Source organism: Symphodus melops, assembly GCF_947650265.1.
Source record: "Symphodus melops genome assembly, chromosome: 1".
In the NCBI taxonomy this organism is placed as follows: Eukaryota; Metazoa; Chordata; class Actinopteri; order Labriformes; family Labridae; genus Symphodus; species Symphodus melops.
In genome coordinates, this window is record NC_136691.1 from 42,446,762 (window position 1) to 42,471,657 (window position 24,896).

General features: G+C 40.7%; 3 protein-coding genes across 3 annotated transcripts; 1 reads left to right on the forward strand and 2 right to left on the reverse strand.

Annotated features, from left to right (window-relative positions):
• The first annotated feature begins 150 nt into the window (after window positions 1–150).
• tpcn1 (two pore segment channel 1) lies at window positions 151–10,619 on the forward strand. Its single transcript, XM_079348714.1, has 26 exons — window positions 151–648; window positions 3,135–3,271; window positions 4,476–4,652; window positions 4,738–4,851; window positions 4,969–5,099; window positions 5,444–5,532; window positions 5,673–5,707; window positions 5,807–5,865; window positions 6,022–6,121; window positions 6,257–6,373; window positions 6,478–6,602; window positions 6,701–6,749; window positions 6,845–6,908; window positions 6,997–7,041; window positions 7,128–7,184; window positions 7,277–7,330; window positions 7,442–7,514; window positions 7,786–7,893; window positions 7,982–8,143; window positions 8,305–8,420; window positions 8,549–8,595; window positions 8,702–8,770; window positions 8,897–8,993; window positions 9,198–9,337; window positions 9,431–9,511; window positions 9,600–10,619. Exons 1-26 carry the CDS (start codon window positions 519–521, stop codon window positions 9,741–9,743), a joined length of 2,520 nt encoding a protein of 839 aa, XP_079204840.1. The 5' UTR covers window positions 151–518; the 3' UTR covers window positions 9,744–10,619.
• slc8b1 (solute carrier family 8 member B1) lies at window positions 10,415–17,650 on the reverse strand. Its single transcript, XM_079349922.1, has 15 exons — window positions 16,778–17,650; window positions 15,761–15,913; window positions 15,271–15,323; window positions 14,778–14,835; window positions 14,472–14,577; window positions 14,191–14,358; window positions 12,811–12,924; window positions 12,656–12,730; window positions 12,272–12,402; window positions 12,028–12,169; window positions 11,814–11,935; window positions 11,501–11,654; window positions 11,318–11,398; window positions 11,140–11,204; window positions 10,415–11,042 (listed from the first exon to the last, which is right to left on the reverse strand). Exons 1-15 carry the CDS (start codon window positions 16,919–16,921, stop codon window positions 10,845–10,847), a joined length of 1,764 nt encoding a protein of 587 aa, XP_079206048.1. The 5' UTR covers window positions 16,922–17,650; the 3' UTR covers window positions 10,415–10,844.
• A 90-nt stretch (window positions 17,651–17,740) lies between these two features.
• Window positions 17,741–24,831, reverse strand: LOC306827593 (acyl-CoA dehydrogenase family member 11). Its single transcript, XM_079349514.1, has 15 exons — window positions 24,645–24,831; window positions 23,442–23,737; window positions 22,562–22,785; window positions 22,308–22,407; window positions 21,523–21,640; window positions 21,273–21,415; window positions 21,012–21,164; window positions 19,991–20,085; window positions 19,795–19,894; window positions 19,570–19,710; window positions 19,397–19,489; window positions 19,206–19,313; window positions 18,942–19,113; window positions 18,198–18,264; window positions 17,741–18,108 (listed from the first exon to the last, which is right to left on the reverse strand). The coding sequence occupies exons 2-15, from the start codon at window positions 23,718–23,720 to the stop codon at window positions 17,994–17,996; spliced, it is 1,908 nt and encodes a 635-aa protein (XP_079205640.1). The 5' UTR covers window positions 23,721–23,737; window positions 24,645–24,831; the 3' UTR covers window positions 17,741–17,993.
• Between the last annotated feature and the right edge of the window lie 65 nt (window positions 24,832–24,896).

Consider the following 24,896-nt stretch of genomic DNA (forward strand, 5'->3'; position numbering starts at 1 on the left):
TTACCAAGCAAAAACTAAATGTGTTTTATATCAATCAAAGAAATCATGTATACATTTGAGGGCATTTAATAAAGGGATTTTATCTTCGATCCGCTGACTATTATTTTGAAATGTGGCAACGGTCACTCACTCAGCCTACCGTAAATTGCTTTAGTGTCGTGACTGATTGTTGATCGAAGTGTATCGTAGATGTACACACAGATTGTATCTACTAAGCTTTAAAGTTTCGTCTAGTGTCGTTATCATTTCTCGCGGAACGATTTATACAAACGTGCCATTGGTCCGCTAAGTAATGGGCTGAATGTAGCCAGAAAAGGAGCAGTAGATCATGCGGAGACGGTGCAGTGATGGGACGTCTCTGCTTGTTAGCTGTTAGCTGTGATCTCTGTTAGAGCAACAAAACTCATCTGTTAAAGTAGTTGACAGATTTCCTCAGCTTCAGCGAGCAATATGCGCAATTGCATCCTCCCCGTTAGCAGAACAAACCACGTACTTTCATAACAAAGTGCGTGTCATAGATGAGCTCGTCTTGGACTGAAGCCTGTTTATCTGTCAGTATGGAGGCTGACGACGACGTGCCTCTAATCCTGACCTGGGACGAAGCAAACAGCGGACTGCTCAGCGAGGAGACCGACAGAGGAGACGAAAGTAAGATCATACTGACACATTCATCACGTGTGAGAGTGGAGCTAAGCACTGTAAACTGTATGACTGTGTGATGGCTTTGGTGGCATCGTATTAGTTACAGAAACATTGTATGATCAGCTGCATATTTATTTAGTTGGCAAACAAAGCTAATGTAGCCTAATAATAAAAGCCTGATGCCGTATAATCAAGCCTTTATTAAAGTCAAAATGATCTGGTTTATTTGAAGTAGTTGATTATTGGATTGAAAATCAACACAGCCTTCAAACTGACGTGTTTGAATCAAAAACGGATCAAGCAATTACTATCAACATTTTGAGTGATCATGAACTCTTTCTAGTTAAATTATGTGTGTGTGTGTGTGTGTGTGTGTGTGTGTGTGTGTGTGTGTGTGTGTGTGTGTTTCTGTTTTAGAAGTTAAATTCTAAAGATTTACTTTGTTTATCAATATTGAACATGATTTAATCACTACATCGAGTACATAGAGTAAATGCTGGTCTACTTACCAGAGCTGCACTTGTTTAACAGTGTTGACTCTCACTGCATACATGCTGCATGTCCATACCACACAATGCTTCACTGAGGAACAGGTGTGTGTCTGTGTGTGTGTCTGTGTGTGTGTCTGTGTGTGTGTCTATGTGTGTGTCGGTGTGTGTGCGTGCATGCATGCAGCCACTCTACATAGTAATCCTACAGCCTTTGTATTCCTCACATATAAGCTACAAAATGACCCACCTGAGAAACTGCTGGTTCAGCAGGCTGTGTACCCCTCAGCCCCTCCCTGGGCAGCATGTGTGGTTTTTTTTTTTTTTTTTGGATGTCTACAGCCTGTGTGTAAGTGTGTATGAGTGAATGAGTTGAACAGGAAGAGGAGAGGGGTGTTCTTTTTTTTTTCCTCCTTCAGGATATCAGAGAGGATTTAAAGGAAGTATCTAAGTGTTCCTGCTGGTTACTGTTGGAGCTTTCTGGAAACGGAGGGACTTTAAACCTGGAGGCTGAGAAGTAGGCTTCATTGTATCACCTCCGTGACAGATCACATGCTTGGATGGAAGTTGACTTTAATGGCAGGTTGTAAGGGGACTTCAAATCACCACAACACTAGATTGTATTCATCCTGGAAGAGCCTGTTTGTGTTTCTGTTAGCCTGACCCGTCTGTGTTTTCGACTGGGATTATAAACATGTCATTGTTCTCACACAAATCACGGGTCGGATTTGCTCTCGGTGGACACGGGCTGTTCTTCTCTCAGGATAACATACAGGCTGCTGCTGCTGGACTGGAATTTACTCTTTACACTTTTGCTCAGTCTGCCGCTGTCATGGTGGACAGCAAAAACCTGTGACTGCATTTCAGAGACTCACATGGACTTTTATTCCAAGGAGTTTGGACTGAAGCAGATGTGTTATGTATAGTGTGTGAAAGGAGAACCAATGATAAAATATGCAGCTGCAGATAGACACAACTGTGATTTATTTAATTATTTTTAATTAAAGATGCTGCTTCGATCTCTACTCTAAGGCTACTTTAGAGTTAATTTTATTTTCATCTTTTTCTGTGCGGGCTTGAAAAAGAGTGGGTGCTGTAAACATTAGTCTTTGGTTATTCTGTGTTAGTCCTAACAGAATGCTACTTTGTCTTTGTAATCTCGATGTCTTCCTGTTCCTCTGGTAGGACGGGACTTATTTCTCTCGTGGTTTATCCCTCCCTCGTCTGTGTCCTGTCAGTGGCAGGAAGGAGGTGTAATAGACAATGTGACATCAGTGCAAGCAAGGCTCTTTTTCACTGGGTTCAAAGTACAACCTCTGTAGCTTAGGCAGCAGGGTAATTCCACTTTACAAGTCAGGTGTCACTGCCACAGGTGATCCGGTCTCAAAACAACAGAGACGTTTTATTCATTGTCACTTGCTTTGGATGATGTTGTGTCACCCCTTCTGCTCTAAACCCTGAGATACGAGATAGATATGATACATCCTGATCTGAGAGGACTTGCATCTCCAAGTTTGTGACTGTTTCTAGAGATTGCATCAGGCTGAAGTGGAATGTTCGACTATCTGTATCTCCAGATGTGTGTGGATGCTGGATCAGGACCAGCGTACTGTGAATGACACACACATGCATATTTGCGCTGTGGACTTCAGGGACCTTTAATACATTCACACAGCTGCAACAAAAAGACAAAACCAAACGTATCAATGGAGTGCTTATGCAGACGGGCAGCTGGTTTCCGTGAAGATCAGATCCAAACTGAGAGTCCTGCTGTGATCTCCTCCTATGCCCTACAGTTAGAACTAGACCGCATTGGTAGGAGCCTGGACCTTTATGTCGTCTGTATGTATGTGAGAGAGAGAGACCTAGATATGGTGCTTAATGAAAGTTACTGCAATTTAAAAAAAAAAAAAAAAAGGCGTGAATTAAGGTTACAGTTGGTTGTTGGTTTCCACATTCATTTGGGCTTTATCTACACACTGATCCATCATTGTTTTCTTCCAGATGGAGGGGGAGGAAATTATGACATAGTCAACAATGCTGTGATCTCAACACCCGGTCCACCAAACCACAGAGCCCAAAATGTGTCATTACAGCAAAGCTGGGAGATGAACTACCAAGAGGCAGCCATCTACCTGCAGGTATTCACTAACAGCACACTGAAGCATTCGTTAATGGTGCACAGGGAGGCTGAGATCACATGGTCATATAATGTATTCCTTGTACATATTTAAACCATATGATGCCATTTTCTAAACAGCTCATTACAAAAGCATGTCTGCAGCAGGCTATGTTGTACCAGACTTTTTCAATGTGCTGTATTTACAGTTTCCCCCCCAAAATCACGATATGGGTCATCTCCATGTTTTAGAATATGTTGAGTGTAATTCCTACCTCTTGACTCATGTGCAAAGCGGATTGAAACTGGGAATCGTTTGGATCCAATATTACATTCTCAGGCTTCTTCTTCACTACCTTTGTTTGCTCATTACTATATGTAATGTATGTATACGCTGATACTAAATGTCTTTACCAACTTGTGATCAGTGGATAGCACGGAGCGAGCAGCTGTTGTTTCAACGTGTTTCTGGCAGGCAATAGAAGCAGTGATAAAATCACTCTGACAATAAAAGCAAACAAACAAAAGCAATCAAATAAAAAAGGTAATAAAAAGACTAATACAATACATCAAACTCACAGAGTAAAAGCTTTTTTGCAAAGTTACGTCTTACGGAGAGAAATAAATCGAGGGACTGACTCTGCAAGTCTGATCTCTTCTGCAAGGCTGCTTCAAAATCTGTGGTCTCTGTCCCCTGAAGTTTTCTAAAGGGGAGCCAGCAGAGCACTGCCAGAGGACCTCACACTCTGCTCATAGGGGGATACAAGCTGATAGATATAGGTTTTACCTTAAACATGAATAAAATAATTGTAAAAATTGATCCTTAAATGAACAGACAGCCTGTGTGGAGCCACTAAAATTGGGTTTCATATGGGAACATATGTTTCTTGGTTTTAAAAGCCAAGCTGCTGCATCTGGGAGTGCCTGTGGGTGGTGGATTGATTTTTAGCCTGAGACAGGTGAACCGTGAGTTGTAGGTGTAGATGAGTTTTTCTGGATCTTTGGCTGACTTGACCTTGGATACAATTCTGAGCTGAAGCAGGACTGGACAACCGTCCTCACCTGGTGCTGTTACATGTGTTATAACACGTCCTGTTATTTATTAAAAAGTACACATTAAAAAACAGAAACAACCCAAGGTAGACAGCAGTACATTGAATACATAAATAAAGATATGTTGGATTCATTATTATTTTCTGTATCTGTCCTTTACGTTTCACACACAGGAGGGAGAGAACAATGATAAGTTCTTCACTCATCCTCGTAACCCAAAGGCACTGGCGGCGTACCTGTTTGCTCACAACCACCTGTTCTACATGATGGAGCTGCTGACAGGCCTGCTGCTGATGATGCTGTCTCTGTGTGAAGCTCCCGCTGTGCCCTCTCTGCGCCTGGATGTCTATGTTAGTAAACATAAAACACATACAAGCTTATAGACTTTATTTCCAGTAAAAAAAAAAAAAGCTTGTTTATTTGATTCCTCTGCAGGTCCACGCCACTCTGGAGCTGCTGGCTTTGGTTATGGTGGCATTTGAACTATGTATGAAACTCCGCTGGTTAGGCTTCCACACCTTCATACGACACAAGAGGACCATGGTGAAGGTGACTGATGCATGATGGGTACTTTTTGTGTTGTTGTCTCCCTGTTATGCTGGATGCTTGTTCTCGTAGAAGTAGGTTCTACCTCATCACTCATTTAGTCTCCCTCCTGTTGTACAGACGTGTGTGTTGCTGCTGCAGTTCGTGGAGGCCATCGTGGTTCTGATCAGACAGACGTCTCATGTACGAGTGACGAGAGCTCTCAGACCTATTTTCCTGGTGGACTGTCGATACTGCGGTGCTGTGCGCAGGTACACAATGAGCTAAACAAACACACACACAGATTCACTCGGATAAAGTCCCAGTCATTGGAGAGACATTTCAGCATTGTCTTTGACAAGTTTTTTTAACAACCAACTGAGGTCTCCGTTCGTTTGCCAGAGGGCTGTGACATTCTTTCTTCAGGTGTGACTGATAAGAGTCCCATCCAAATGCAGATTGTAAATTCTTATTCAAACTTGTTTTTAGAAACTCATATGTACTGTTCGTGTGATTTTGTTTTAATGTTTTGACTTTGAACATTTCAAGGTCCTTTCTTCCTTCCAATGTTCTGTCATTTTAAATGTCCCTGACTTGGCTTCTTTCGTCCAATCAGAAACTTACGTCAGATCTTCCAGTCCCTCCCACCTTTCATTGACATCCTCCTCCTGCTGCTCTTCTTCATGGTTATTTTTGCTATCTTGGGTAAGGGAAATATAAATGAGATGTTTTTTTTTTTTTTAAATACTCTTAATTATTTCTGCTCACTCTTTCTTAAAACGATTGAAGCGATGAACTTTTGTATTTTCTGTTTTTCATTTTATTTTTATGTATTACTCTCTCAGGTTTCTGCCTCTTCTCTACAAACACATCCGACCCAGTATGTTGAGTCTTAAGTTTTTCTGTTGTAAGTTTCTTTGAGTAATATGAGTTCTGGGACTGTAGAGTTCCTGACTGAAACCCTCTCCTCTCGCCACAGTACTTCAGCACTCTGGAGAACAGCCTCGTCAGTCTGTTTGTGCTGCTGACCACAGCAAAGTAAGCACATTATCTCCATAGAAACGACATGGCATCAGTGCTTTCTACTTTCAGAGCTCATTTTTAAATGTTGGTCCCACCACATGTGTCCAGGCTGACTTTACAGTTTTACGCTTATATCTTATGACTTTCTCTCTTGCTTCTCTTTTCTTGTAGTTTTCCAGACGTGATGATGCCCTCTTACTCTAAGAACCGCTGGTCTTGTGTTTTCTTCATTGTTTACCTCTCCATAGAGCTCTACTTCATCATGAACCTGGTAAACAAGTCATTTGTATTTAATGACTGGTATCATCTGTGCTAACTGACATATAAACACTATTACATGTCCTAATAAAAAGAAAGTAAGTCCCATGTCATGTAAACTTCCCTTTCCTTTCTCCCTCTCGTCCAGCTCTTGGCTGTGGTGTTTGATACCTTTAATGGTGTCGAGAAGATGAAGTTTAAATCTCTTCTGCTTCACAAGCGCTCAGCTATCGACCACGCATTTCAGCTGTTGGTCAGCCGGCAGGTACACGCTCACTCTTCTATGAGTTGCACAAAGCACTTACTTGTTAAAACCCTCCAGTGTTTGGCTGCGTGTCTTGTTGATGTTTGGGGTTTTTCTTCCTTCAGAGGCCGCTGGGTGTGTCGCTGAAACAGTTTGACGGTTTGATGAGGTTTTACAGACCAAGGATGTCTGCGCGAGATCGCTTCCTCACATTCAAAGCTCTGAACACCTCAGGAGCTCCCATGCTCAGGTGACGGCCTCACACACAAGCTGTTAAAGTGCTTACTTTAAGTTGCATGATTACCTTTGTCATTGTTCATTATTTAATGAAAGTCTGCTCTGCTACAGTCTGCAGGACTTTTATAAGTTCTATGAGGTCATCGGCCTTAAATGGAAGGTAAGTCCTCTCACGGTCGCTCTGTGTGGATATTACTCTATGTTGTACTTCTGGCTGTTTTTCATGTGTGTTTACTGTTTCTTTGTGTTGCTTAGGCCCGACGTAGTGGAGAGCACTGGTTTGATGACCTTCCCCACACAACCTTCCTCATTTTCAAAGGCAAGTACCCTTATTTCTTCACTTCTCTTTATTCTTTTAAAACCACTCTGTTCCTTGTTTTCATTGTTCTGCTTCTTCTGCTTAACAGGCATCAACCTGCTTGTGAAGTCGAAGGGCTTTCAGTATGTCATGTGTAAGTCTAATGATTAAAGATCTCAGATGTCCACATAAACAGAGTCTCTCACCTTTTAACTTCGTAACCTTTTCTTGGGACTGCAGATGTGGTGGTGGCCATCAATGGTGTGTGGATCCTCGGGGAAACGTACACGCTGAATAGTAGGATCTTTGCCCGTGTCATAAACGCATGTCACTGAAGTGGAGTGTTTCATTCCTCGACACATTCTCTTACCTTCCTCTCTTTTGTGCAGGTGGATTTTCCTGGTCCAGAATCGTCCCGTGGAGTTACATTGTTTTCCTGACCAGTTAGTATTCTGCACGTGCAGATTTAACTTGCCATTTAAAAAAGAAAAACTGGTGTTGGATATTTTTTACATGCACTTATACTGCCTCTGTCTCTGTCTTTCCTTGTGTAGTTTATGGTGTAGAAGTCTTGTTAAAAATTTCCGGTTTGGGGCCGATGGCTTATTTCAGCTCTGGTTGGAATCTGTGAGTAAAACGTTGGATACTGGGTCTGTTTGAATATTTATGAGCACTGACTCCAAACCTCAGACTGACTTCAGACTTGTAGACGGTGAAGTTGTTGAGACTTTCAATCAAAGTTATGCAGGGAACCGTAGGAAGCAAAAGAATTTATAAATACATGAATAGAGCATTTATGAGTTTATACATTAGGATTCAGTACTTCTGCTCAAGTGTCAAAAATATTTAATTTAGCTTTTTTTGTGAAAACACACTTTTTATTTGCTCTTCACTCCAGGTTTGACTTCTCAGTGACAGTGTTTGCCTTCATGGGTCTGATTGCTCTCGCCTTCGATATGGAGCCTTTTTACTTCATCGTAGTTCTCAGACCTTTTCAGCTGCTCCGGTACATTTCTATGTATACACAAAGATTATTTTATGTGCACTACTATCAATTTTTTTAATGTTTGAATTGTTTGTGTCTTCTCTCGCAGGTTGTTTAAGATAAAGCAGAGGTATTGTAATGTGTTGGACACCATGTTTGAACTCTTCCCGAGGATGGCAAGTCTGGGTCTGACCTTAATCATCTTCTACTACTCCTTTGCCATCGTGGGGATGGAGTTCTTTGCTGATGTGATTTATCCAAACTGCTGCAAGTGAGTCTCTATTATAATTTGCGTCCAAGTATTCTGCATGTTGGTTGATTGAAATGCATTAACTCCAGTCTACTGGACTTTCCTTGAGCCTTGTGTCACCAGAGGAGAAACATTTTTAACTTCCTTTAAGAAACGTGTTATTTTTGTTTTTCTTCTCTCAGCACAAGCACAGTGGCTGACTCGTACAGACTGATCAACGTCACCTACGGCAACAAAACAGTACTGGAGGAAGGCTATTATTATCTCAATAACTTCAACAACATTCTCAGCAGCTTTGGTAAGTGTTATTTCAACAAAGTTAGAACCTTCTCGTGACAGGATTGTGTTTTTTTTAAATCTCTCAAGACGTGCAAATCTTGCCTGTGTTTAAATTCTGCACTATCTTCTTGCTATTTTCACTTCCAGTGACCCTGTTTGAGCTGACTGTGGTCAATAACTGGTACATCACCATGGTAAACTCATATTATTATGTGTTGTTTAATCGGTCAACACTCTACAGTCTTGCCGTTGACCAGTAGGTGTCACTGTTTGATCTGTGCTGTTCTCACTGTCTCACAGGAAGGAGTCACCTCTATGACGACCCACTGGAGCCGGCTGTACTTCATGACCTTTTACATTGTTACTATGGTAAGGCCTGTGCTGCTCTTTATGCTGGATGAGTTTGGGACACGTTTGTTGAAGCATGCACAGTTTTGTCTGCATCTGTGCCTCTGATCATGTATGTGCGTTATACGTTCTCTTTCCCATATGCAGGTTGTGATGACCATTATTGTGGCGTTCATTTTGGATGCGTTTGTGTTCCGCATGAACTACAGCCGCAAGAATCAAGAACCACTTGTTAACCCAGAGGGTGAGAGACAGAGAGCGTGTGTGCGTTAATATTATTGAAACGCACAGAATTTATCTTAGCTTAAATAAAAAGTCATGTTTGTTTTATATTTTCAGCATCGTCTGCACACATTTCCAATAATATGACTGAAAAGTTTACTTAAATGGATATGTACATGCCAACATTGTGTGTTAGTCTTTCTAACCTTTCCGTCTCGTGCCTTAGATGAGAACGGGATCGTGTTTGAGGTAGAGGTGAGTCGTGATGAATCTCTGACTGCTCTGGAGCTGTATAAACAGATCTGCCCAGGACAGTCCTCCCTCAGCTCTCTACAGGGAGTCCTACAAGCGATGGACAGAGGCGGGGTAAAAACCACAAACACACCCTCTAACCTCTCCTCTCCTCTTCACTTAAAAAGCGCCACTAAACAGCTTTCCAATCTGCTCTGGTTTGTACAGCACACGTCTCTGGTGTACCTTGGGCGCAGGTCCAGGACCAAGAGTGACCTCAGCATAAAAATGTATGAGGAGGAGATACAGGTAAGAAACTGTGTCAAATAATGCTGAATACGGAGAGCTCTAGCTGTGTGGTAACCTCCTAACTCTATCTACGTCTTTCTTTCTCCAGGAGTGGTATGCAGAGTATTCAAGAGAAAACCTGCCTCAGCCAGACCAAAGCTTGGAGCAGCAACTAGACAGTCCTTTCTCTAATCTGTCCTCCTTTCCAGTGCCTCAGCTCAACTCACAGACTGAACCTCACAGCATTAACTAACTCCTAACAGAACATACACCCCACAATAAGAGTGTATTTTAACAATGCTAAGAAACTACCATCAATCAAGGAGACTTCTGAAGCTCCCTGAGCTCCATCTTTACCACAATGGGAATAAAGTCTTGGACCTTTTGGACTCATGTGAGATGACTTTAAGACTACTTTTTCCTGGAGAAGTACAGGTGTGTCGATGGACCGGTGAGGCAGGAAGGTCGCCCTCCTTTGGTCTTTTTTTAAAGACTGCGGGGAACATAAGCAGGCAGTCTGAACTATTACAGCATGCTGTGTGTGTATCCTGCTGAAGGCCTTCTTTGAGCTCATGTCAATCATTTAGAACTTCAACCTGATGCCTTAGTACAGTAGCTCATATGACCGGTAACACAAACACAACTTCTACTAAAACTTAAAAACCAAAATGTTATGCTATTACACTCCTTTTAGTTCAATTAATGTTTCAAAAAACTTTAAAGTATTCAACTTTTTTTATATAACTTCTTATTCTGTAATGTATATGAGTTAGTTATTAAGGGATTCATTAAACTGTTCAAGTTGTCATGTGCAGCGATATATTTTTGTAATACTTCCAAACTCTTGGTTACTGCTAATTTAGCTTCAATGTATAAATCAATATGGGATGAATGACTAGTGTAGCATTCCTGCTGTACCACCTGTTCAAACAAATACCAAACTCAGATGATTTTAATGCCCCAAATGCAGTTTTGTACAGGGTCATTTGAACATTTTGATTTACAGTACATTCAGTGCATTCACAATGTTTTTAATTTTACAAACGTGTGTTTCCCTGTGTACTCAAAGTGCTGTCACAGCTTCGGTCAGCACAAAAGAATGGTTGAATAAAGGCACAATGTGATGATTTGTTTTCGATCTCCATGTGCAGAAGAGTTAGTTAATAATTTGCCCCCTCTGGTTCTTAAGAGCACGCAGTGCACAAAGTGAAGGCATGATTCTTGTATAAGTAGTGAATTCATATGATGTGTAGATCTGCCCTCAGTGCAGCAGCCTGGGTTCAAGTGTGTCATGGAGGCTCATGACACACTAGAGTACTGGAAACACATCCCTTATTTCAGAATGGCCTCAAAGTCAGGTCTTTAGGACATGGATCACTCCAAACTCTGTAAGCAGCGCAATGACAAGGAAAATGACGTAGAAGACGAGAAGGAAGATCCCGTATGGTCGTCCTAAGTGGAACCGGCACAAAGGAACGATGACGAAGGACAGGACCAAAGACAGACCCAGAGAGCCGGCAAGAATCCACGTCAGCAAACCCTCTACTTCAAACTGAGGAGGAGAAAGAGACGGACATGCAACATGTTTACCTTTTGAGAACGATAAACCTTAATCGTTCACTCTTAATCTGTGACTTTGAGGAGATTACCTGCACAAAAGAATGTTTTGTAAATATTTGCGTCAAGCATCCTAAACCCACTCCAAACAGCATGTCTGAGGGAAAAACTGTTAAGGACAAAACTGTTGAAAAAAACAAAAAAAGCCAATATTATTCCTGTAAAAAAACATGTTTTTAACCAACATGTCCTCAAAAAAGAAAAGGATACTGAAAATGATTCCTCCAAAGCAGGCAGAAATTGCCATCCGTGGGTAACCCTGCCGGGCGATGGTGATGTCAGAAAAACAGTCTGAAGAAGTAAAAATGTGTTGAGAGTTCAAATAAAATATATTTTCCCATATAAAAAATTATATATATTTAAAAAAAAAAAAAAAAGGTTTACAGATTTTACCTCCAATACTGTTGCCCCAGGCAAGAAGAGTCAGACCCAGCACAGTGTGACTAAGGCTCAGCACCACTCCGAGCATGTGCAGAAGGCTCACTACTTCAGAGGCTGTTGTACTGATCACCACTGCACTCACCACGAAGCCCAGGAGGGCAAACATCTGCAGAGGGACAAAAATAATCAGAGACCGTCTGAACTCCAGAAACTGAATATATTTCACAATCTTTGCATGCGATAACAATACGTTCATGTAATTTGGTGATAAAAATGCTTTAAAAAAGGAGTGATTCAAATATTGAACCCCTCTTCCTCGACTTACTGGGTGATATTTTGGAGGACAGTCGTTTGTAGTGCTGCAGAAGACAATAGCGGACAGGAAAAGTCCCAGCAGCAGAGTTAGTAGCCAGACGGGAAACTGCCCTTTAATCATATAATCTCCATCTTGAAGTGAAAAAAAGAAGAAGAGTCTTATCATCTTATTACAGCTGCCACCGTATGTTAGCAGCATTTAGCATGAAAAGTGATGCACTTACATATTCCAGACTGGAAGGCGAGCACACACACCAAAGGAGAAGTGATAAGGTGGATGCAGTTTAGTGGGCGTCTCCAGTTCTTGTCCTCTTTATCAGGGTCGACTATGGGGACACAGAGCAGCAGCAGGAACTCTAGAGGTGTCTAATGACAGTGAAACACAAGTGTCACAAGAAAATCACAAACCAGTTCATTCAGATGTTGTGCCTTTGACTCTTTCTCTTGTGTCTGAAAACCAAAACACACCTTCAGTACTTTGAGGGCTCTCCACCGCCATGATTTCCTCCTCCATTTCCTGCTGTCCACAGGGTTCAGAGCGCTCAGCAGGATCTGAGTCGTGGTCTCAGTGTAGGGCAGAAGTGGTCTGTACTCTGACTCTGATATATACACACACACACACACACACACACACACACACACACACACACACACACACACACACACACACACACACACACACACACACACACACACACACACACACACACACACACACACACACACACACACACACACACACACACACACACACACACACACACACACACACACACACACACAAATAATGCAGTTGATTGTTTCTGTACATTTAGTTATGTTGTGGTTCATTAGAGTGTGCTGCACTCCTACCGTACTCGTGCTGGATGGACCCATCAAGCATGCAGGGAGCGTCATCATCAGATGAGTCAGACGAGTGAAACTCCGCTGCAAAGACATTAAATATTTATTATTGCAATTGTTGCAACATCCTTTCTCATCTGTGTAAAGGTATTTGTGTTTTTAACCTGGAACACGTGCGGTGTTCTGGTCACTTGAGTTGGTCGAATGTTTCTGCCGGTTGTAGATATATGCACTGATGATAACAGTCAGCACGTAGACCACATAGAGGCCCAGGTAGGCTAGAGAAAGAAAATGAAGCACTGAAGTGAATCTTTTGGGAAATACTAAAAGCTTGGACTGAAACTTGAAAAAGTGGCTTTTACAAACAGTCTGTGTGGAAACATGACAAAATATGCAAATGAGATGTGTAGGGGCTTTTATCATCTGCTGTTTTATTTGTTTAAATTTGGAGCTGCTTTAACCTTCTACTCCACTACATTTTCAAAAGAAATTTGAAAGCAGAAGTAAGTCATTGTTTTAAATATTTAAATTATATATGCAAGTTTTCATGAATTAATTCATCTTTACCAACTGTAACATTAAACATTCATATATATAAATGCATCAATCTAGTCATCTAGACTCTGCTCAAGTTTGCTTACTTACTGTAAAATGTAATTACACTGACTGTACTACATTGAATTTATTTTACTGTATGCTGATTTTATCCAATGTCGTTTTCTTTAAATGTTGACCGTCGCTTTTAGGCACTTATAAGTAATATTTATCCAGGAATATGCATTGTTATTATCTAGTGACATTACTATCTCTTAAGTTAGCCACAATGCATGCCGAGTACTTTTAATTTGAATACATGAAGTGTATCATGATGCAAACACTTCTGTGCTTTTACTTATTCAAACAATCCAATTTTATTTATATAGCATCTTTGAAACAAATCAAATGCAATTCAAAGTGCTTTACAGTAACCTATTGAACTGAACCTTTTTAACTGTGTTGTGCTACCGTCTCAGTGCTTCTTTCACCTGACCAGAAAGCGGCTGATATTACAACCTGAAGCTGGGCTGTAGATGTTGGCTCCAGCACAAGATCACACTAAATGAAAAACCTACTGCTAAGCTGCAGAACCCTCTACATTTTAAATTAATAAAAAGGGGGTTTAGAGTGACAATAAACTTTGAATATAGGCCACATTTTTCAAGCTTTTTCTTGGCTCACTTTCAAAGTCTGATCTCCTGGTGTACAACTAAAACAAAGAATTGACTCTGAAGCAGAAGGTGTTAGGGGTCGAATGATTGACGACTGATAATGGTCACACACTCAACAAGCGTCACATCCTTTTGAGTTAAAGTCTACCAATAAACATGATTGTAATATGAAACATGACATTTTGACTTAACATTCACAGTTTATTCATCACCATGCTATTACCTAATTGAAATAAAACATGAGTTATTGCAGTATCCATACATATTTATGTGTGTGTGTGTGTGTGTGTGTGTGTCTGCCTGTATTTACATGTTTTTGTGTGTTTGTGAACGTACCAAACGTTTCTGTCAGTGTGGTCGTTCCTCTGAACAACATAAGGAAAGTCCAAAACACGGCCACCATGTAGAAGACGACATCCCGAAGAAAAGGACGCGAGGCCACAGTGAACGGCTTCACCAGAGCCACGCTGCCTGCAACCACTGTGGTGACAAATATCCCAGCTCCTGAACAGGGAGGGAGATAATGAATAAGGAGAATAACAAACCAACCGGTTGAAATATTTTTTTAAAAAAACTTGAGTTTCTCATTATCATAATGTGAGTGAGACTGTGCTCACCAAACAAGGCCCCGACAGCCAGCCCGGCAGTATGTGGGTTGGAGAAAGCTGCCATGGCACTAAAGATGTCGGGAGCTCCATTACCAAGAGCAAGAAATGTCACACCCTCAGCAAGTCAAAGAAAACATTACTTGAAAAATGAATTGCACAACTCTGATATAAGGCTTACAAGTAAAAAAACACAGGACAGAAAATCCCTAAGAGGAACTGACTCAGCAGGCAGACTACTCTGAACTGATTGTATAGACAAATCATAACAAATTCAGACAGAGTGAGGAGATTACATTGGATAAATATAAAAGATACAGCCACGTTGTGAGTGAGGTGCAGACTGGTGCAGATGGCTGACAGGTTAGGACAGAAACTGTGGAAGAAATTATGTTGGAGAGCTGAGAAATTAAAGGTTTATTAAAAGCAAACAACTCACAGAACAACAGACCTGGTTTATAGAATAGAAAAACAGCTACTTTAGCTTTGCTTAGCTTAAAAAGCTCCACTTCATAGAAAATAAGGGCTAGTTTGAGAAGTGGGGGAATGTGGAGTAGAAATATAGAACAAACCGTCCGTCCTTCGATGAAATCTTTAAACCCAATTTTGGTCTTGAAATCATTGAAAAACACCTGACAGTTACGCTAACCACACTTAAGAAATACATTTGCGTATGTGCATATGCTTTTGCAAGTGTGTCTACATGAGGACCTACAAATATGGTGTTCCTCTCATCCTGGCTGAAACGGATCAAAGAAAATGAATGATTTATTCTAACTGACACATAAAGGGGAACAACATGTGCACTTACAACTTTGACGCTGTGAGTCCGAGGATAACAAACAGAAAGAGCAGCCATATAATCTGTGGAGAAACAGAAGAATGTCAAGTTCTGTGAACACGCCCTCAGAGGACACACAAGTGCTGCTTTAGTCGGTCACACTCGTATAAATGCTCGATGAAGGAGAACGAGGTTGAACTTTACAAACATGGCCTTACACCACATTGATCCTGTTGTTTCTAATCTGTAATGTATCAAGAGTACACAGACAGATTTATCCTACTTTCAGGGTTACAGAATTATTACTTATGTTGCAAACAAGGATATTCAAGCAGGTCACTCCCTTTCACACAGAAAATCCATTATTAAGCATAAAAGAGTGATATGACTGAATCACAAGTTTGATCAGTCCCTGTTCTGTCACAGAGGAGTCAACTTCCTCAATTGATTAGCTGGTGCTGGGAAGCAGTTACACTCTCTCTTTCTCTGACCCACACACACACACACACACACGTCTTACACAGAGAGTGATAGTGAGGGGTGTGAGGTTGGTAGGAAGTAGACAGAAGGCCACTTTAATGTAGTTGATGAAGCCATCTTCCATGTCACAGTCGGACGTGTTCCTCACAAAGGCACAGCGTTCTGAGGCGTTGAGGTTCATCACAAGGTCACACTAAACACACACACAGAGAAATAATCAGTCTTTCTTATAACTGGTTGACATTACTCAACATGTAGCTACAAGAAGTAGTGTCTTGGAACAATTCAATATAGTCCTTTAGTAAAGTAAAGTACGATCCAAAACAGAAGTCCTAACATATACTGTATGTAGTTTCCCTCTTACTAAATCTTGATGTCAGATATCAGTATTTGTGTTTTTATTGATTTTGCCCGCAGAGGTGATGACTGCTTTATATGGACATGTTAATTTACAGCATGGGAATGGCTGGATAATAGAAATGAAAAGACTGGTGTCTTATAAACCCATGAGGTTTGGGCACGTTGTGTGCATGACACGTTAATAGAATACAATCAATTAATCAATGTTAAACAACAAGTGGTAGAGCAGCTCAACTGGACTGCATTCTTATGAGAAGCAAAGCACTGCAAGAGGCAGACCTGCAGAAATAATACAGGCTTTAAATAGCCTGAGAATGAAGGTACATCTACACATTTACTCAAGCTCAACATAAACAGAATTATTTTACTTTAAACTGATAGTTTTAGAGGTCTGGTTCGTTGTGATGGTAATGTTTCATTGCCACAAGTAGGATTCTTTAAACATGCATAAACACAGTCCTACAAGTCCAGCTGTGATCAGAGCTGTAAAATGTAAATGTGCCCTGCTGTCATGTGAACATGCACGTCACATTAAACAGAGCTGTATACTTCATTTAAGTCTGTCATTTCCCATACAAGTCACGTGACAGCTGGAAAACCTGCTGACAACCTGTCTCAAGTCACACTGCGTACCTGAACACCTGAAAACGTCACAAGAATGACAGTCAAGCAACATGCTATATCAATTCTTACAAACCTTATCTTCGTTGATTTGAGACATCATGGCTAGTGTTGTGTTTAAGGACCACCTTGCCTGGTTCATGAGGACATGAGAGCCCAAAGTGGTCCGCTGCTGACAGGATAACACAACCAGAAGTGACAGATAAACAACAGGAGACATGATTCACTTTATCCAGGAGCTGCCTCCATTCTGCTGCTTTCTCTCGGGACTGGGTTTGATGGCTTCAGTCCTACAGTCCAGCTTCATTTAAAAAAGGAAACGAAAAGAAAAATATTCAGTTATTCATACTGAATGTCCAGCTTTACTTCATATCTCCCATTTAATTCAAGCCCGTGTGTTCAGCTTCACACTGTTCGCGTACACTGTGTACGCGTTGGTTTAAAACTCCACCTACTGTCTGTCGAACAAGAAGCGCCACCTTCAGGGACGCCTCGTAAACTCAAGCCCTCCCCATTGAGGGGAAAACACGTGCTTATCAAAAATAAACTGTACAACAATTGGTAGCCTTGCAAGAAAGCTTCACGCTTGCAAAGTTTTGGATATTCAGTTTGGTAAAATTAGCTTAAACACATTTCCGGTCATTTTCCTGTTCGATATAATTGTGATAAAACTATTTCTTGTCCCTATAAATATTACTTTTGTCTAAATAAACGCTAATTAAGAAAAGCAAAAGGAGCGCAATTTCTAAATGTTCAACACTGCCACGTTCATTTGTTTTCCATAACATCTTGAATGTATTTTAGAAACCGTACGGTACTTGAAAGCAGCTTGTAAGTGAAACTCCCTCCTGCAGTCAGAGCTCTTCTTGCTTTTTGACCTGTGCTCCAGTTCATATTCTGGTTTGTTGATCTTTGCTTACTAAGGCTGTAACAGCAACAATGTGTTTGAAAAGCTTGGGGTTATTTGTGTTATTTATTCAAATCACATGTTTTTATGCATCAGGCCTTTAAAAAATGTCCATACTACAAAAAAGAAATGAATCTATGGTTCAACATTTATTGCATCTACATCATAAATCAGATACATAGCAGGGGTTAGGAATCAAATCATCATCACATAACTTTCTTAAAAATAGAAATGTGGTCAATTAGACACTTCATTTTCAGTTTCATTGCTGTGTTTATACATAAATGGGTTTGATTATTTATTAACTAGATTTTACAAACTAGAGAAAAATAAGGCAGATTAGGTCACAGATTAAACATTAATCATCCTTTAACATTGAATACTTTCAGTCCTGAGTCGGCTCATCATACACCAGCGCGGCATCAAGTGGAGGACAGATTGGATCATAGCAGCCTCTCCTCTGTTTAGTCACCACAGGATGCAGATCTTTCTCACACCACCTGATGATAAACATGTATGATGAAGAAATAAATCATTTCTGTTTTTTTTTTAAACTGAATGAGATTTGCCCTTTTTTTTTTTTTTTTACCGAAGAGCAGCATAGGCGTCAGATGGAGAGGATCCTGTCCAACATGCATGGTCGATGAGAAGTGCTCCTTGTAAACATAAAGACAGTAATAGTTTATAAAAACACATGAAGTTTACAGGTCTTAAGGAGTGTTTTATGTGAAAACTTTGAAGCGCTAATCTCTTCGGGGTCTTTTATTAGAGTCTATATGAGCTAATCTGTTGGAGGTCGAGTTCATTGTGGGTAATGTTTGCCCTAGGTAACGACAAGACAGGAAATTATGTGGATAAGAGAAGATTACTCTGGTTTTGCTGCACTGTTTCTGAATTTTTATAAGAGCAAAACAATGCTACAGGAGTGCAATGCTAATCAGTGAAGTGAGCAGCGTGTGAGACAGTACGCTTACATGCACAGTTAAGTCGAGCTACGGTTACAGCTCAATTGAGCCATTTAATTTGAATCCCTGTATACATGCACAGAGGGTGGAAATGGCCCCTTTGGTTGAACTTGCTAATAGGTTAGCAAAATAGCAAACAGCTATGAGGTGGTTTTACTGTACATCTAACGGGGAAATCATGGACATCATAACATTTTAGTTTTGTGCTTGCTCAATGATTTACTTTGGGGTTCAACTTCGATTCTCGCTATCCCTCTATCTTATGCTAATATCTGAAGGCAGACGACAATGTGACTTCTGCTATGCTAAGAGAGAAAAATCAACCTTATCTCACTACATTTAAACCTACTGAGTGTTGTGGTACTTACCTGTGTAGATGCGAGCCAAGCTATATGCCAGATCTCTGGCTGCTAGCTCCATGTAGCCAGGTTCTCTGGTAGCTGCTTCCTGAACAAAGTCTTTCAGTTCGGACATAGCAGCATCTACCGCTGTTTTTGCTGGAGCCAATGAGGAAACACCTGACGCAGCTGAGAGCAAGGACTGCAGGGAAAATGAATCAAGTATTATATCAGTATCATCAACTGTGTCATAGAGAAGTCACTGAACATGTGGATCATTCCCTGATGCTGTACCTGAATGTGAGAAAAGTAAGCGTGAAGAACCATTCCAGAGCTACGAGCCACACAGCGCAGCACATCCAGGGACAGGACATTTGTGGTACCTTCCCAAATACTCAACACCTGACCGAAAAAGTGACAGGTGAGCTTCAAAATAAAAATAAATAAATAAAAAACAGATCTTCTGTTTTCTGCATTTACCTCACCTGTGTATCCCGAAGCATTGCAGGCAGACCAGTATCCTCGATGTAGCCTTGTCCCCCGAAGCTTTCCAAACCCTCTGACACCACAGCCACCGCCTGACACAAAACAAAAAAAAGGATGGTAAGGTCACAGTAACAGAAAAGTGTCTTTTGTCACATTTGTATGATCCAAGTACCTGCTTCCCAGTGTACAGTTTGACCACAGGAGTAAGAAGACGGAGTAGGTGTGTATCCAGCGAGCTCGCCATCTTGCTCTCCTCTCGGCCCAGCAGGCGACACACATCCATCACCAGCAGGAACGCTCCACGAGTCTCCACCTGTCCATGTTGCAGGCATGAGTGAGGCATGATGGGAAACAGCATTGAGTTTGTGTTTTGTTTTTCCCCCCCATGTCAGCTTACTTCCATCCGAGCCAGAGTCTGCATGTGCAGTGGGTGGTCTTTAAGAAGCTTTCCGAAGGCAGTGCGGCGAGTGGCATAGTCACGAGCTAACTGCACCACCCTGTGATCACACACAGACATACACATTTCGTAATCAGCTTATGGAGCATTTAGCTACAAATGGTGTGATGTAGTATGAGTAAGAGTATTTCCCTGCCTTCTCATTGCAGCTGCTGCAGATACACTGTTGTGAATCCGGGTTACTGTTAGCATGTTAGCTATGGAGGCCACACCTCGACCCTCTTCTGACAGCTGTTAAAATCAAAAGGAAAAAAATATTCATTTAAAATCATTTAGACAAATGTTTGTGTTTTGAAATGAATGAGCATAAAGTATTTTTTTCTACATAAAGTGTTGGTTGCAGTGAAGCATGAGGTAAATAAACTGCCTCGGCTAAACCTTTAGTAAAGACAGAAGCACAGACTAAAATCCATACTACATGAAGAGCTATTCTAGTATGTTTTACAATCACACTGAACAGATGAATACTCTTAAACCAGACAGTATGCCACTTGGTAAGATATGCCTTTTCCAACAATGAGGAAGCAGATGACAACTTAGAAAATAAGGTTTCCAATGCAATCCACAGTATAATAATAAAAAAATATAAAAAAGGTATTCGATCATTTCCAAGTCACAATTCATTGACATACAAGATCACATACTGGATTATAGCCTAATAGTGTAATTGGAAGAAACTGCTAAGACTTAGGCTATCATGAGTTGCATGTATTATACACTGTATTGAACTGGTGTGTATTGTTGACTTATGACACAGCAATGTAGTGTGTTTACAATAGAATAACAACAAGCATTGTTTTCTATTTAAGACTCTCTGATGGAAAGGAAAAAGTTCTGTGCGGTTAAAGCTCCACAAAGCCGAACTATGATATTAAACCTAATCATCGACTAATTCAGCTATTTCAGCTCCCTACTGCTCACAGCTCATGGCTCTGGTTGGCTGCTTTGTGTTGTTTGGAAAAAGTAGAGGTAATTCACTGAATGTAATGTTTGCTTTAAAGCTGCCATCAATACTCATACATTTAAACTCATCAATCACAATAAACAAAGTAAGAGGACTGGGAAAGAAAATCATTGTACTCAATAAAGCTTTGGCAGAATACAGCAGAAAGGTTCAGTTAATTTCTGACGCAGGTCTTGATTAATGGGAGACTCACCTTGTGTGCAGGTAGACCATCCAGCAGCAGCTCAGCAGTCGGCATCTGTCTCGTGCCCAGCTTGTCCTTAAGTCTCTGAACTTCGATTCCCTTCAGCCGGCCATCCTTACCTCTGCACACCTCTGCATAGAACAAAGACAAACCTCTACTACCCTGCAGCACAAAACACACACACACACACACACACACACACACACCATTATGTAAGACTGAGAGTCATTTAACAGCAGTGATGACTGATGTTACAGGAGTCAGCTGTACCGGTGTTGTCGCTCCGGTTCGGTCCTGTGTTCTGGCCAGTGTAAGAGTCATGTCAGCGTCTGTAGCAGACGTGAACCACTTGAAGCCGTGAAGTTTGTATGAACCATCTGTCTGAGAAACTGCTATTGTCTCTGTGCCGCTGGCTGAGAAAATGCACAGTGACAGTTAAAAGCAACCCATGATGCGTGGCAGTATCTATCACTCTTACTCTGCCTTTTTCTTTATGATGCTAGTTCATGACACTACTGACCCACATCAGATCCTCCCTGTCTCTCAGTCATCCACTGTCCAGACGTCCAGAATCGTTGAGGCTGACGGGTGGTCAGACGACTATAGGCTTCATCCACCGGCCAAGAATCACCTATAGACTTTACGTACGCAGCCAGAACAGCACTCACGTTAAGGTGGACTTCAGGACTGTATTAAAAACATACTGACTCCTCTTAGACCCATGATTACATGAAGCTTTTTAAAGCTCCTGAAAAGATCACAGTCTGGTATTTATTCATTTCAGTGTGTTCGTTCAAGTGTTCGTTTGTATCAGCTTAACACAGCTTCCTGTTCAGCTGTAAAATCTACTTTCAACTGATCTATTTCAGCTGTAGTCTAATTTTAGATTTGGACAAAGCTTCAAAGTGTCTCTCCTTTTCAGCCTGTTAAAATATTAGAACATCACGCACATCAGCATAACTTCAACCCTTTTAATTAAAGGGATACTTCACCCATTTACATGAAGCTGTGTATCATTAGAAACATGGTAGTAGTGTTGAATGCAATATGACGCTTTTTGCATCACATGAAGAAAATTTTCAAGCAAAGAAAAACACATTTTTCTCGTCTCAGGGCAAAATGAGGGTTGGATTCACGACCATTCAACACTACTACCATGTTTCTAATGATACACAGCTTCATGTAAATGGATGAAGTATCCCTTTAATGTAGGTTACCAGTGAAGCATGATATCACATTAATGCTTCAGTTCGTTTGAGCACTACATTATAAAATGTAAGTCAGATGGATGTTTTTGTGACACACCTGGATGACTTTAGCAGCTCCATCCGTCATGGCCAGAGGACAGGTGTAGAGACCAGAGGACGGGGAGAAGATGTATAGCTTGCTCATTTGGTACACACGACTAGAGCAAACACAAGCAAACCAAATGTCACTTACTGATGTGCTAATTTAAAAACTCTTATCATTAGAAACTGGTTGAAATTAACATGATCGATGTAAAAATAAGAAGCATAACATAGCAAAACTAAAAGAAGCAAGTACAACAGTTCCCAAACCTCCACTCCCCATATGATCTCTCATAACCAATGGCAACAAGTCCTTCCTCTGCCGACAGGTCTTTCATGCGTTTCCAGGCCTGGGAGGTCACAATGTGGTCCACTCTACGACCCCAGGGGTCAAAGTGCACCAACCGGGGAGGAGTAACCTCACACTCACGGCCCCACCCGTCTACCTCGTTTGCTACACGTTCTCCAAATGCACACAAGTCTGAGGACACTGCCTGTAAGCAAGAACATACACTTGAAAAATATGTCAGCTCATTGAATAATAAGTCATAAGTAACAAATAAGTCTTTATTTGTTACTTATGACTTATTATTTTATTATTTAATTTAACTCAGAACAAAATTGCTTTTCTTGGATGCAATTATTTGGAAAATTTAGGACTTAATGTTGTGGCTGAAAAGATATGAGAAAATTCAGCGATGAGAGGATGAAGCTTTGGGGTTTTTTGTTTTTCAATTTAATAAAAAACAGAATATCCCACCGCAGGATTAATAAAGTATTAATTAAATTCATTTATTCAGAAAGAGAATGAACTCAGCCAACAGTGACATCTGGTGGCTTATCAAGTTGATATTTTCAAACTAAACTTCTAAAATTAATAACTTTGATATATTTCTGTTATTGGCTTCAAACAATAACAGAAAGTACTTTATGAAGCTTATTAATAATAAAAAAAATAGTGATGACAATATAAAATGAGTCCAATAAAACATTTTAAGATACAACTCATCCTACATCATCCTCTGCTTTATGTCTCTCAAAAAAATGTTTTTTCAGTTATTAAAGAGGATCCAAACGTGGCACAACTTTGGATCATCTTTTTAAATAAATTGTAGCTGAAGCTGGAGACAAAGCTGTGCCATCTCCTCACCTCCTCTGGTAGGTGTCTCCTCAGGTATCCTCTGAGTAAGGCATCCTCTAGAAATGGGTTCTTCAACACAGGCTGCTCCTGAAAGAAAGAACCGATCCTAGCTCCAGAGAATGGCAGGTAGCCTCCTGCCTCCCAAAGGGATTCTTCATCAGATCTTCGAGCCCCTGGCTCGGATACACTGGCTAATCTGATGTGGACCAGAGGTCGAGGAACACCCCACCAAGCCCTGCAGCAGCCTCCAGCTAGATGGCGATTCAGTAGAGCCGAGCACACAGACATGGCTCAAAACCTGCAGCCTGAAGAGAGAAGGAAAACTCAGCAGTGTGCTAAGAAAAAAGCTTTCCAATCATGCACAATATACAAGTCATGTAGGATGTAAAAATATTGTTTCTCCAAGTCACAATCACTGTGATAAACATTTAATCAGTAATAGTTTCAATAATCCCCCTTCCATCACCACTTGCTTCCACATTATCATTTACTTGTTCATGCGTTTTAGTGATGTGCATTTTATCATGCTCTGTGTCCCTGTCAATATACTTTCTACATGACCTGAAAACACTGTGCATTACCCTAACCAGCTAAAAAGTCCTCACAAGCAGCAGATCCATTAAAACTATAGTCACATACCTTCCATGTGTGCACATACACAAAAATAATGTTAGATAGGTCAGCTTGCATCAACACAAAGTATTTTGTCAGTAGAGCTAATTCTGTGTATTTCCGGAAGAAGAGAGCTGATACAATTATTACTTTAATAATATAAATGAATATCTACTCGACATATTATTTCTTGTTAATTAGGGATAGCTTCACAGATTTTCGGCTCAAGTAATAAGTGAGTCAGTGAAGCTAGTCGTTAGCATTACCTAAGTAGGTCAAAGTTTATTTAATTCCGTTGTTTTATTTATACAGATATGAAAAGCAACCTACTCGAATATTGTAGTAGTACTTATGACATTTTATAATAATGGTTCATATGGACAAGATACCAGCCTGTTAGCCCTTGTCGATCAAACCTTTTACTGTATTTTGCTCATTTTGAGCCCCAGTTCTGCAACAACCTCGTCAGAGCTAACTAAGTAACAGAGCTATTCTTCATTATCATCAACTTTAAAACAGTTCATACTGCTTTTCTAAATCCTCTGCATGCCAAGCTAAAAAGCTTCATAGAAGTAAGAGAGTGACTGTTTGCGGTCTTACCTGCTGTTAGCGCCTGACTGTTTACATTCCTTCGTGTAGACTCTAGCCTTCAAAATAAAAGTCCCAGATTTGGATTAAAGTATCCGTTCACTTTAATTCAGAAAACACATTTTCTATAAAACAGATGAGCTGGTACGCTGTCGGTTTTGATTGACTTCTCAAAGATTCTGAGATATCTCAGCTTTTCCCGGATACAGTTTAGTTGAATTTGTTTGGAAAATAAACATACATTTGGAAGAATATCTGGTTCAG

Coding starts and splice junctions, on each gene's coding strand:
- tpcn1 (XM_079348714.1), top strand. CDS start 519: ATGAGCTCGTCTTGGACTGAAGCCTGTTTATCTGTCAGTATGGAGGCT. Junction 3,272..4,475: donor AGGCAGCCATCTACCTGCAG/GTATTCACTAAC, acceptor TTTCACACACAG/GAGGGAGAGAACAATGATAA. Junction 8,771..8,896: donor CCTTTTACATTGTTACTATG/GTAAGGCCTGTG, acceptor TCCCATATGCAG/GTTGTGATGACCATTATTGT.
- slc8b1 (XM_079349922.1), bottom strand. CDS start 16,921: ATGTCTCCTGTTGTTTATCTGTCACTTCTGGTTGTGTTATCCTGTCAG. Junction 12,731..12,810: donor GAACACCGCACGTGTTCCAG/GTTAAAAACACA, acceptor ATGTCTTTGCAG/CGGAGTTTCACTCGTCTGAC. Junction 11,205..11,317: donor CTTTGGAGGAATCATTTTCA/GTATCCTTTTCT, acceptor TTTTTCCCTCAG/ACATGCTGTTTGGAGTGGGT.
- LOC306827593 (XM_079349514.1), bottom strand. CDS start 23,720: ATGTCTGTGTGCTCGGCTCTACTGAATCGCCATCTAGCTGGAGGCTGC. Junction 22,408..22,561: donor AGATCATATGGGGAGTGGAG/GTTTGGGAACTG, acceptor TGTTTGCTCTAG/TCGTGTGTACCAAATGAGCA. Junction 18,265..18,941: donor CTTGGCTCGCATCTACACAG/GTAAGTACCACA, acceptor TATGTTTACAAG/GAGCACTTCTCATCGACCAT.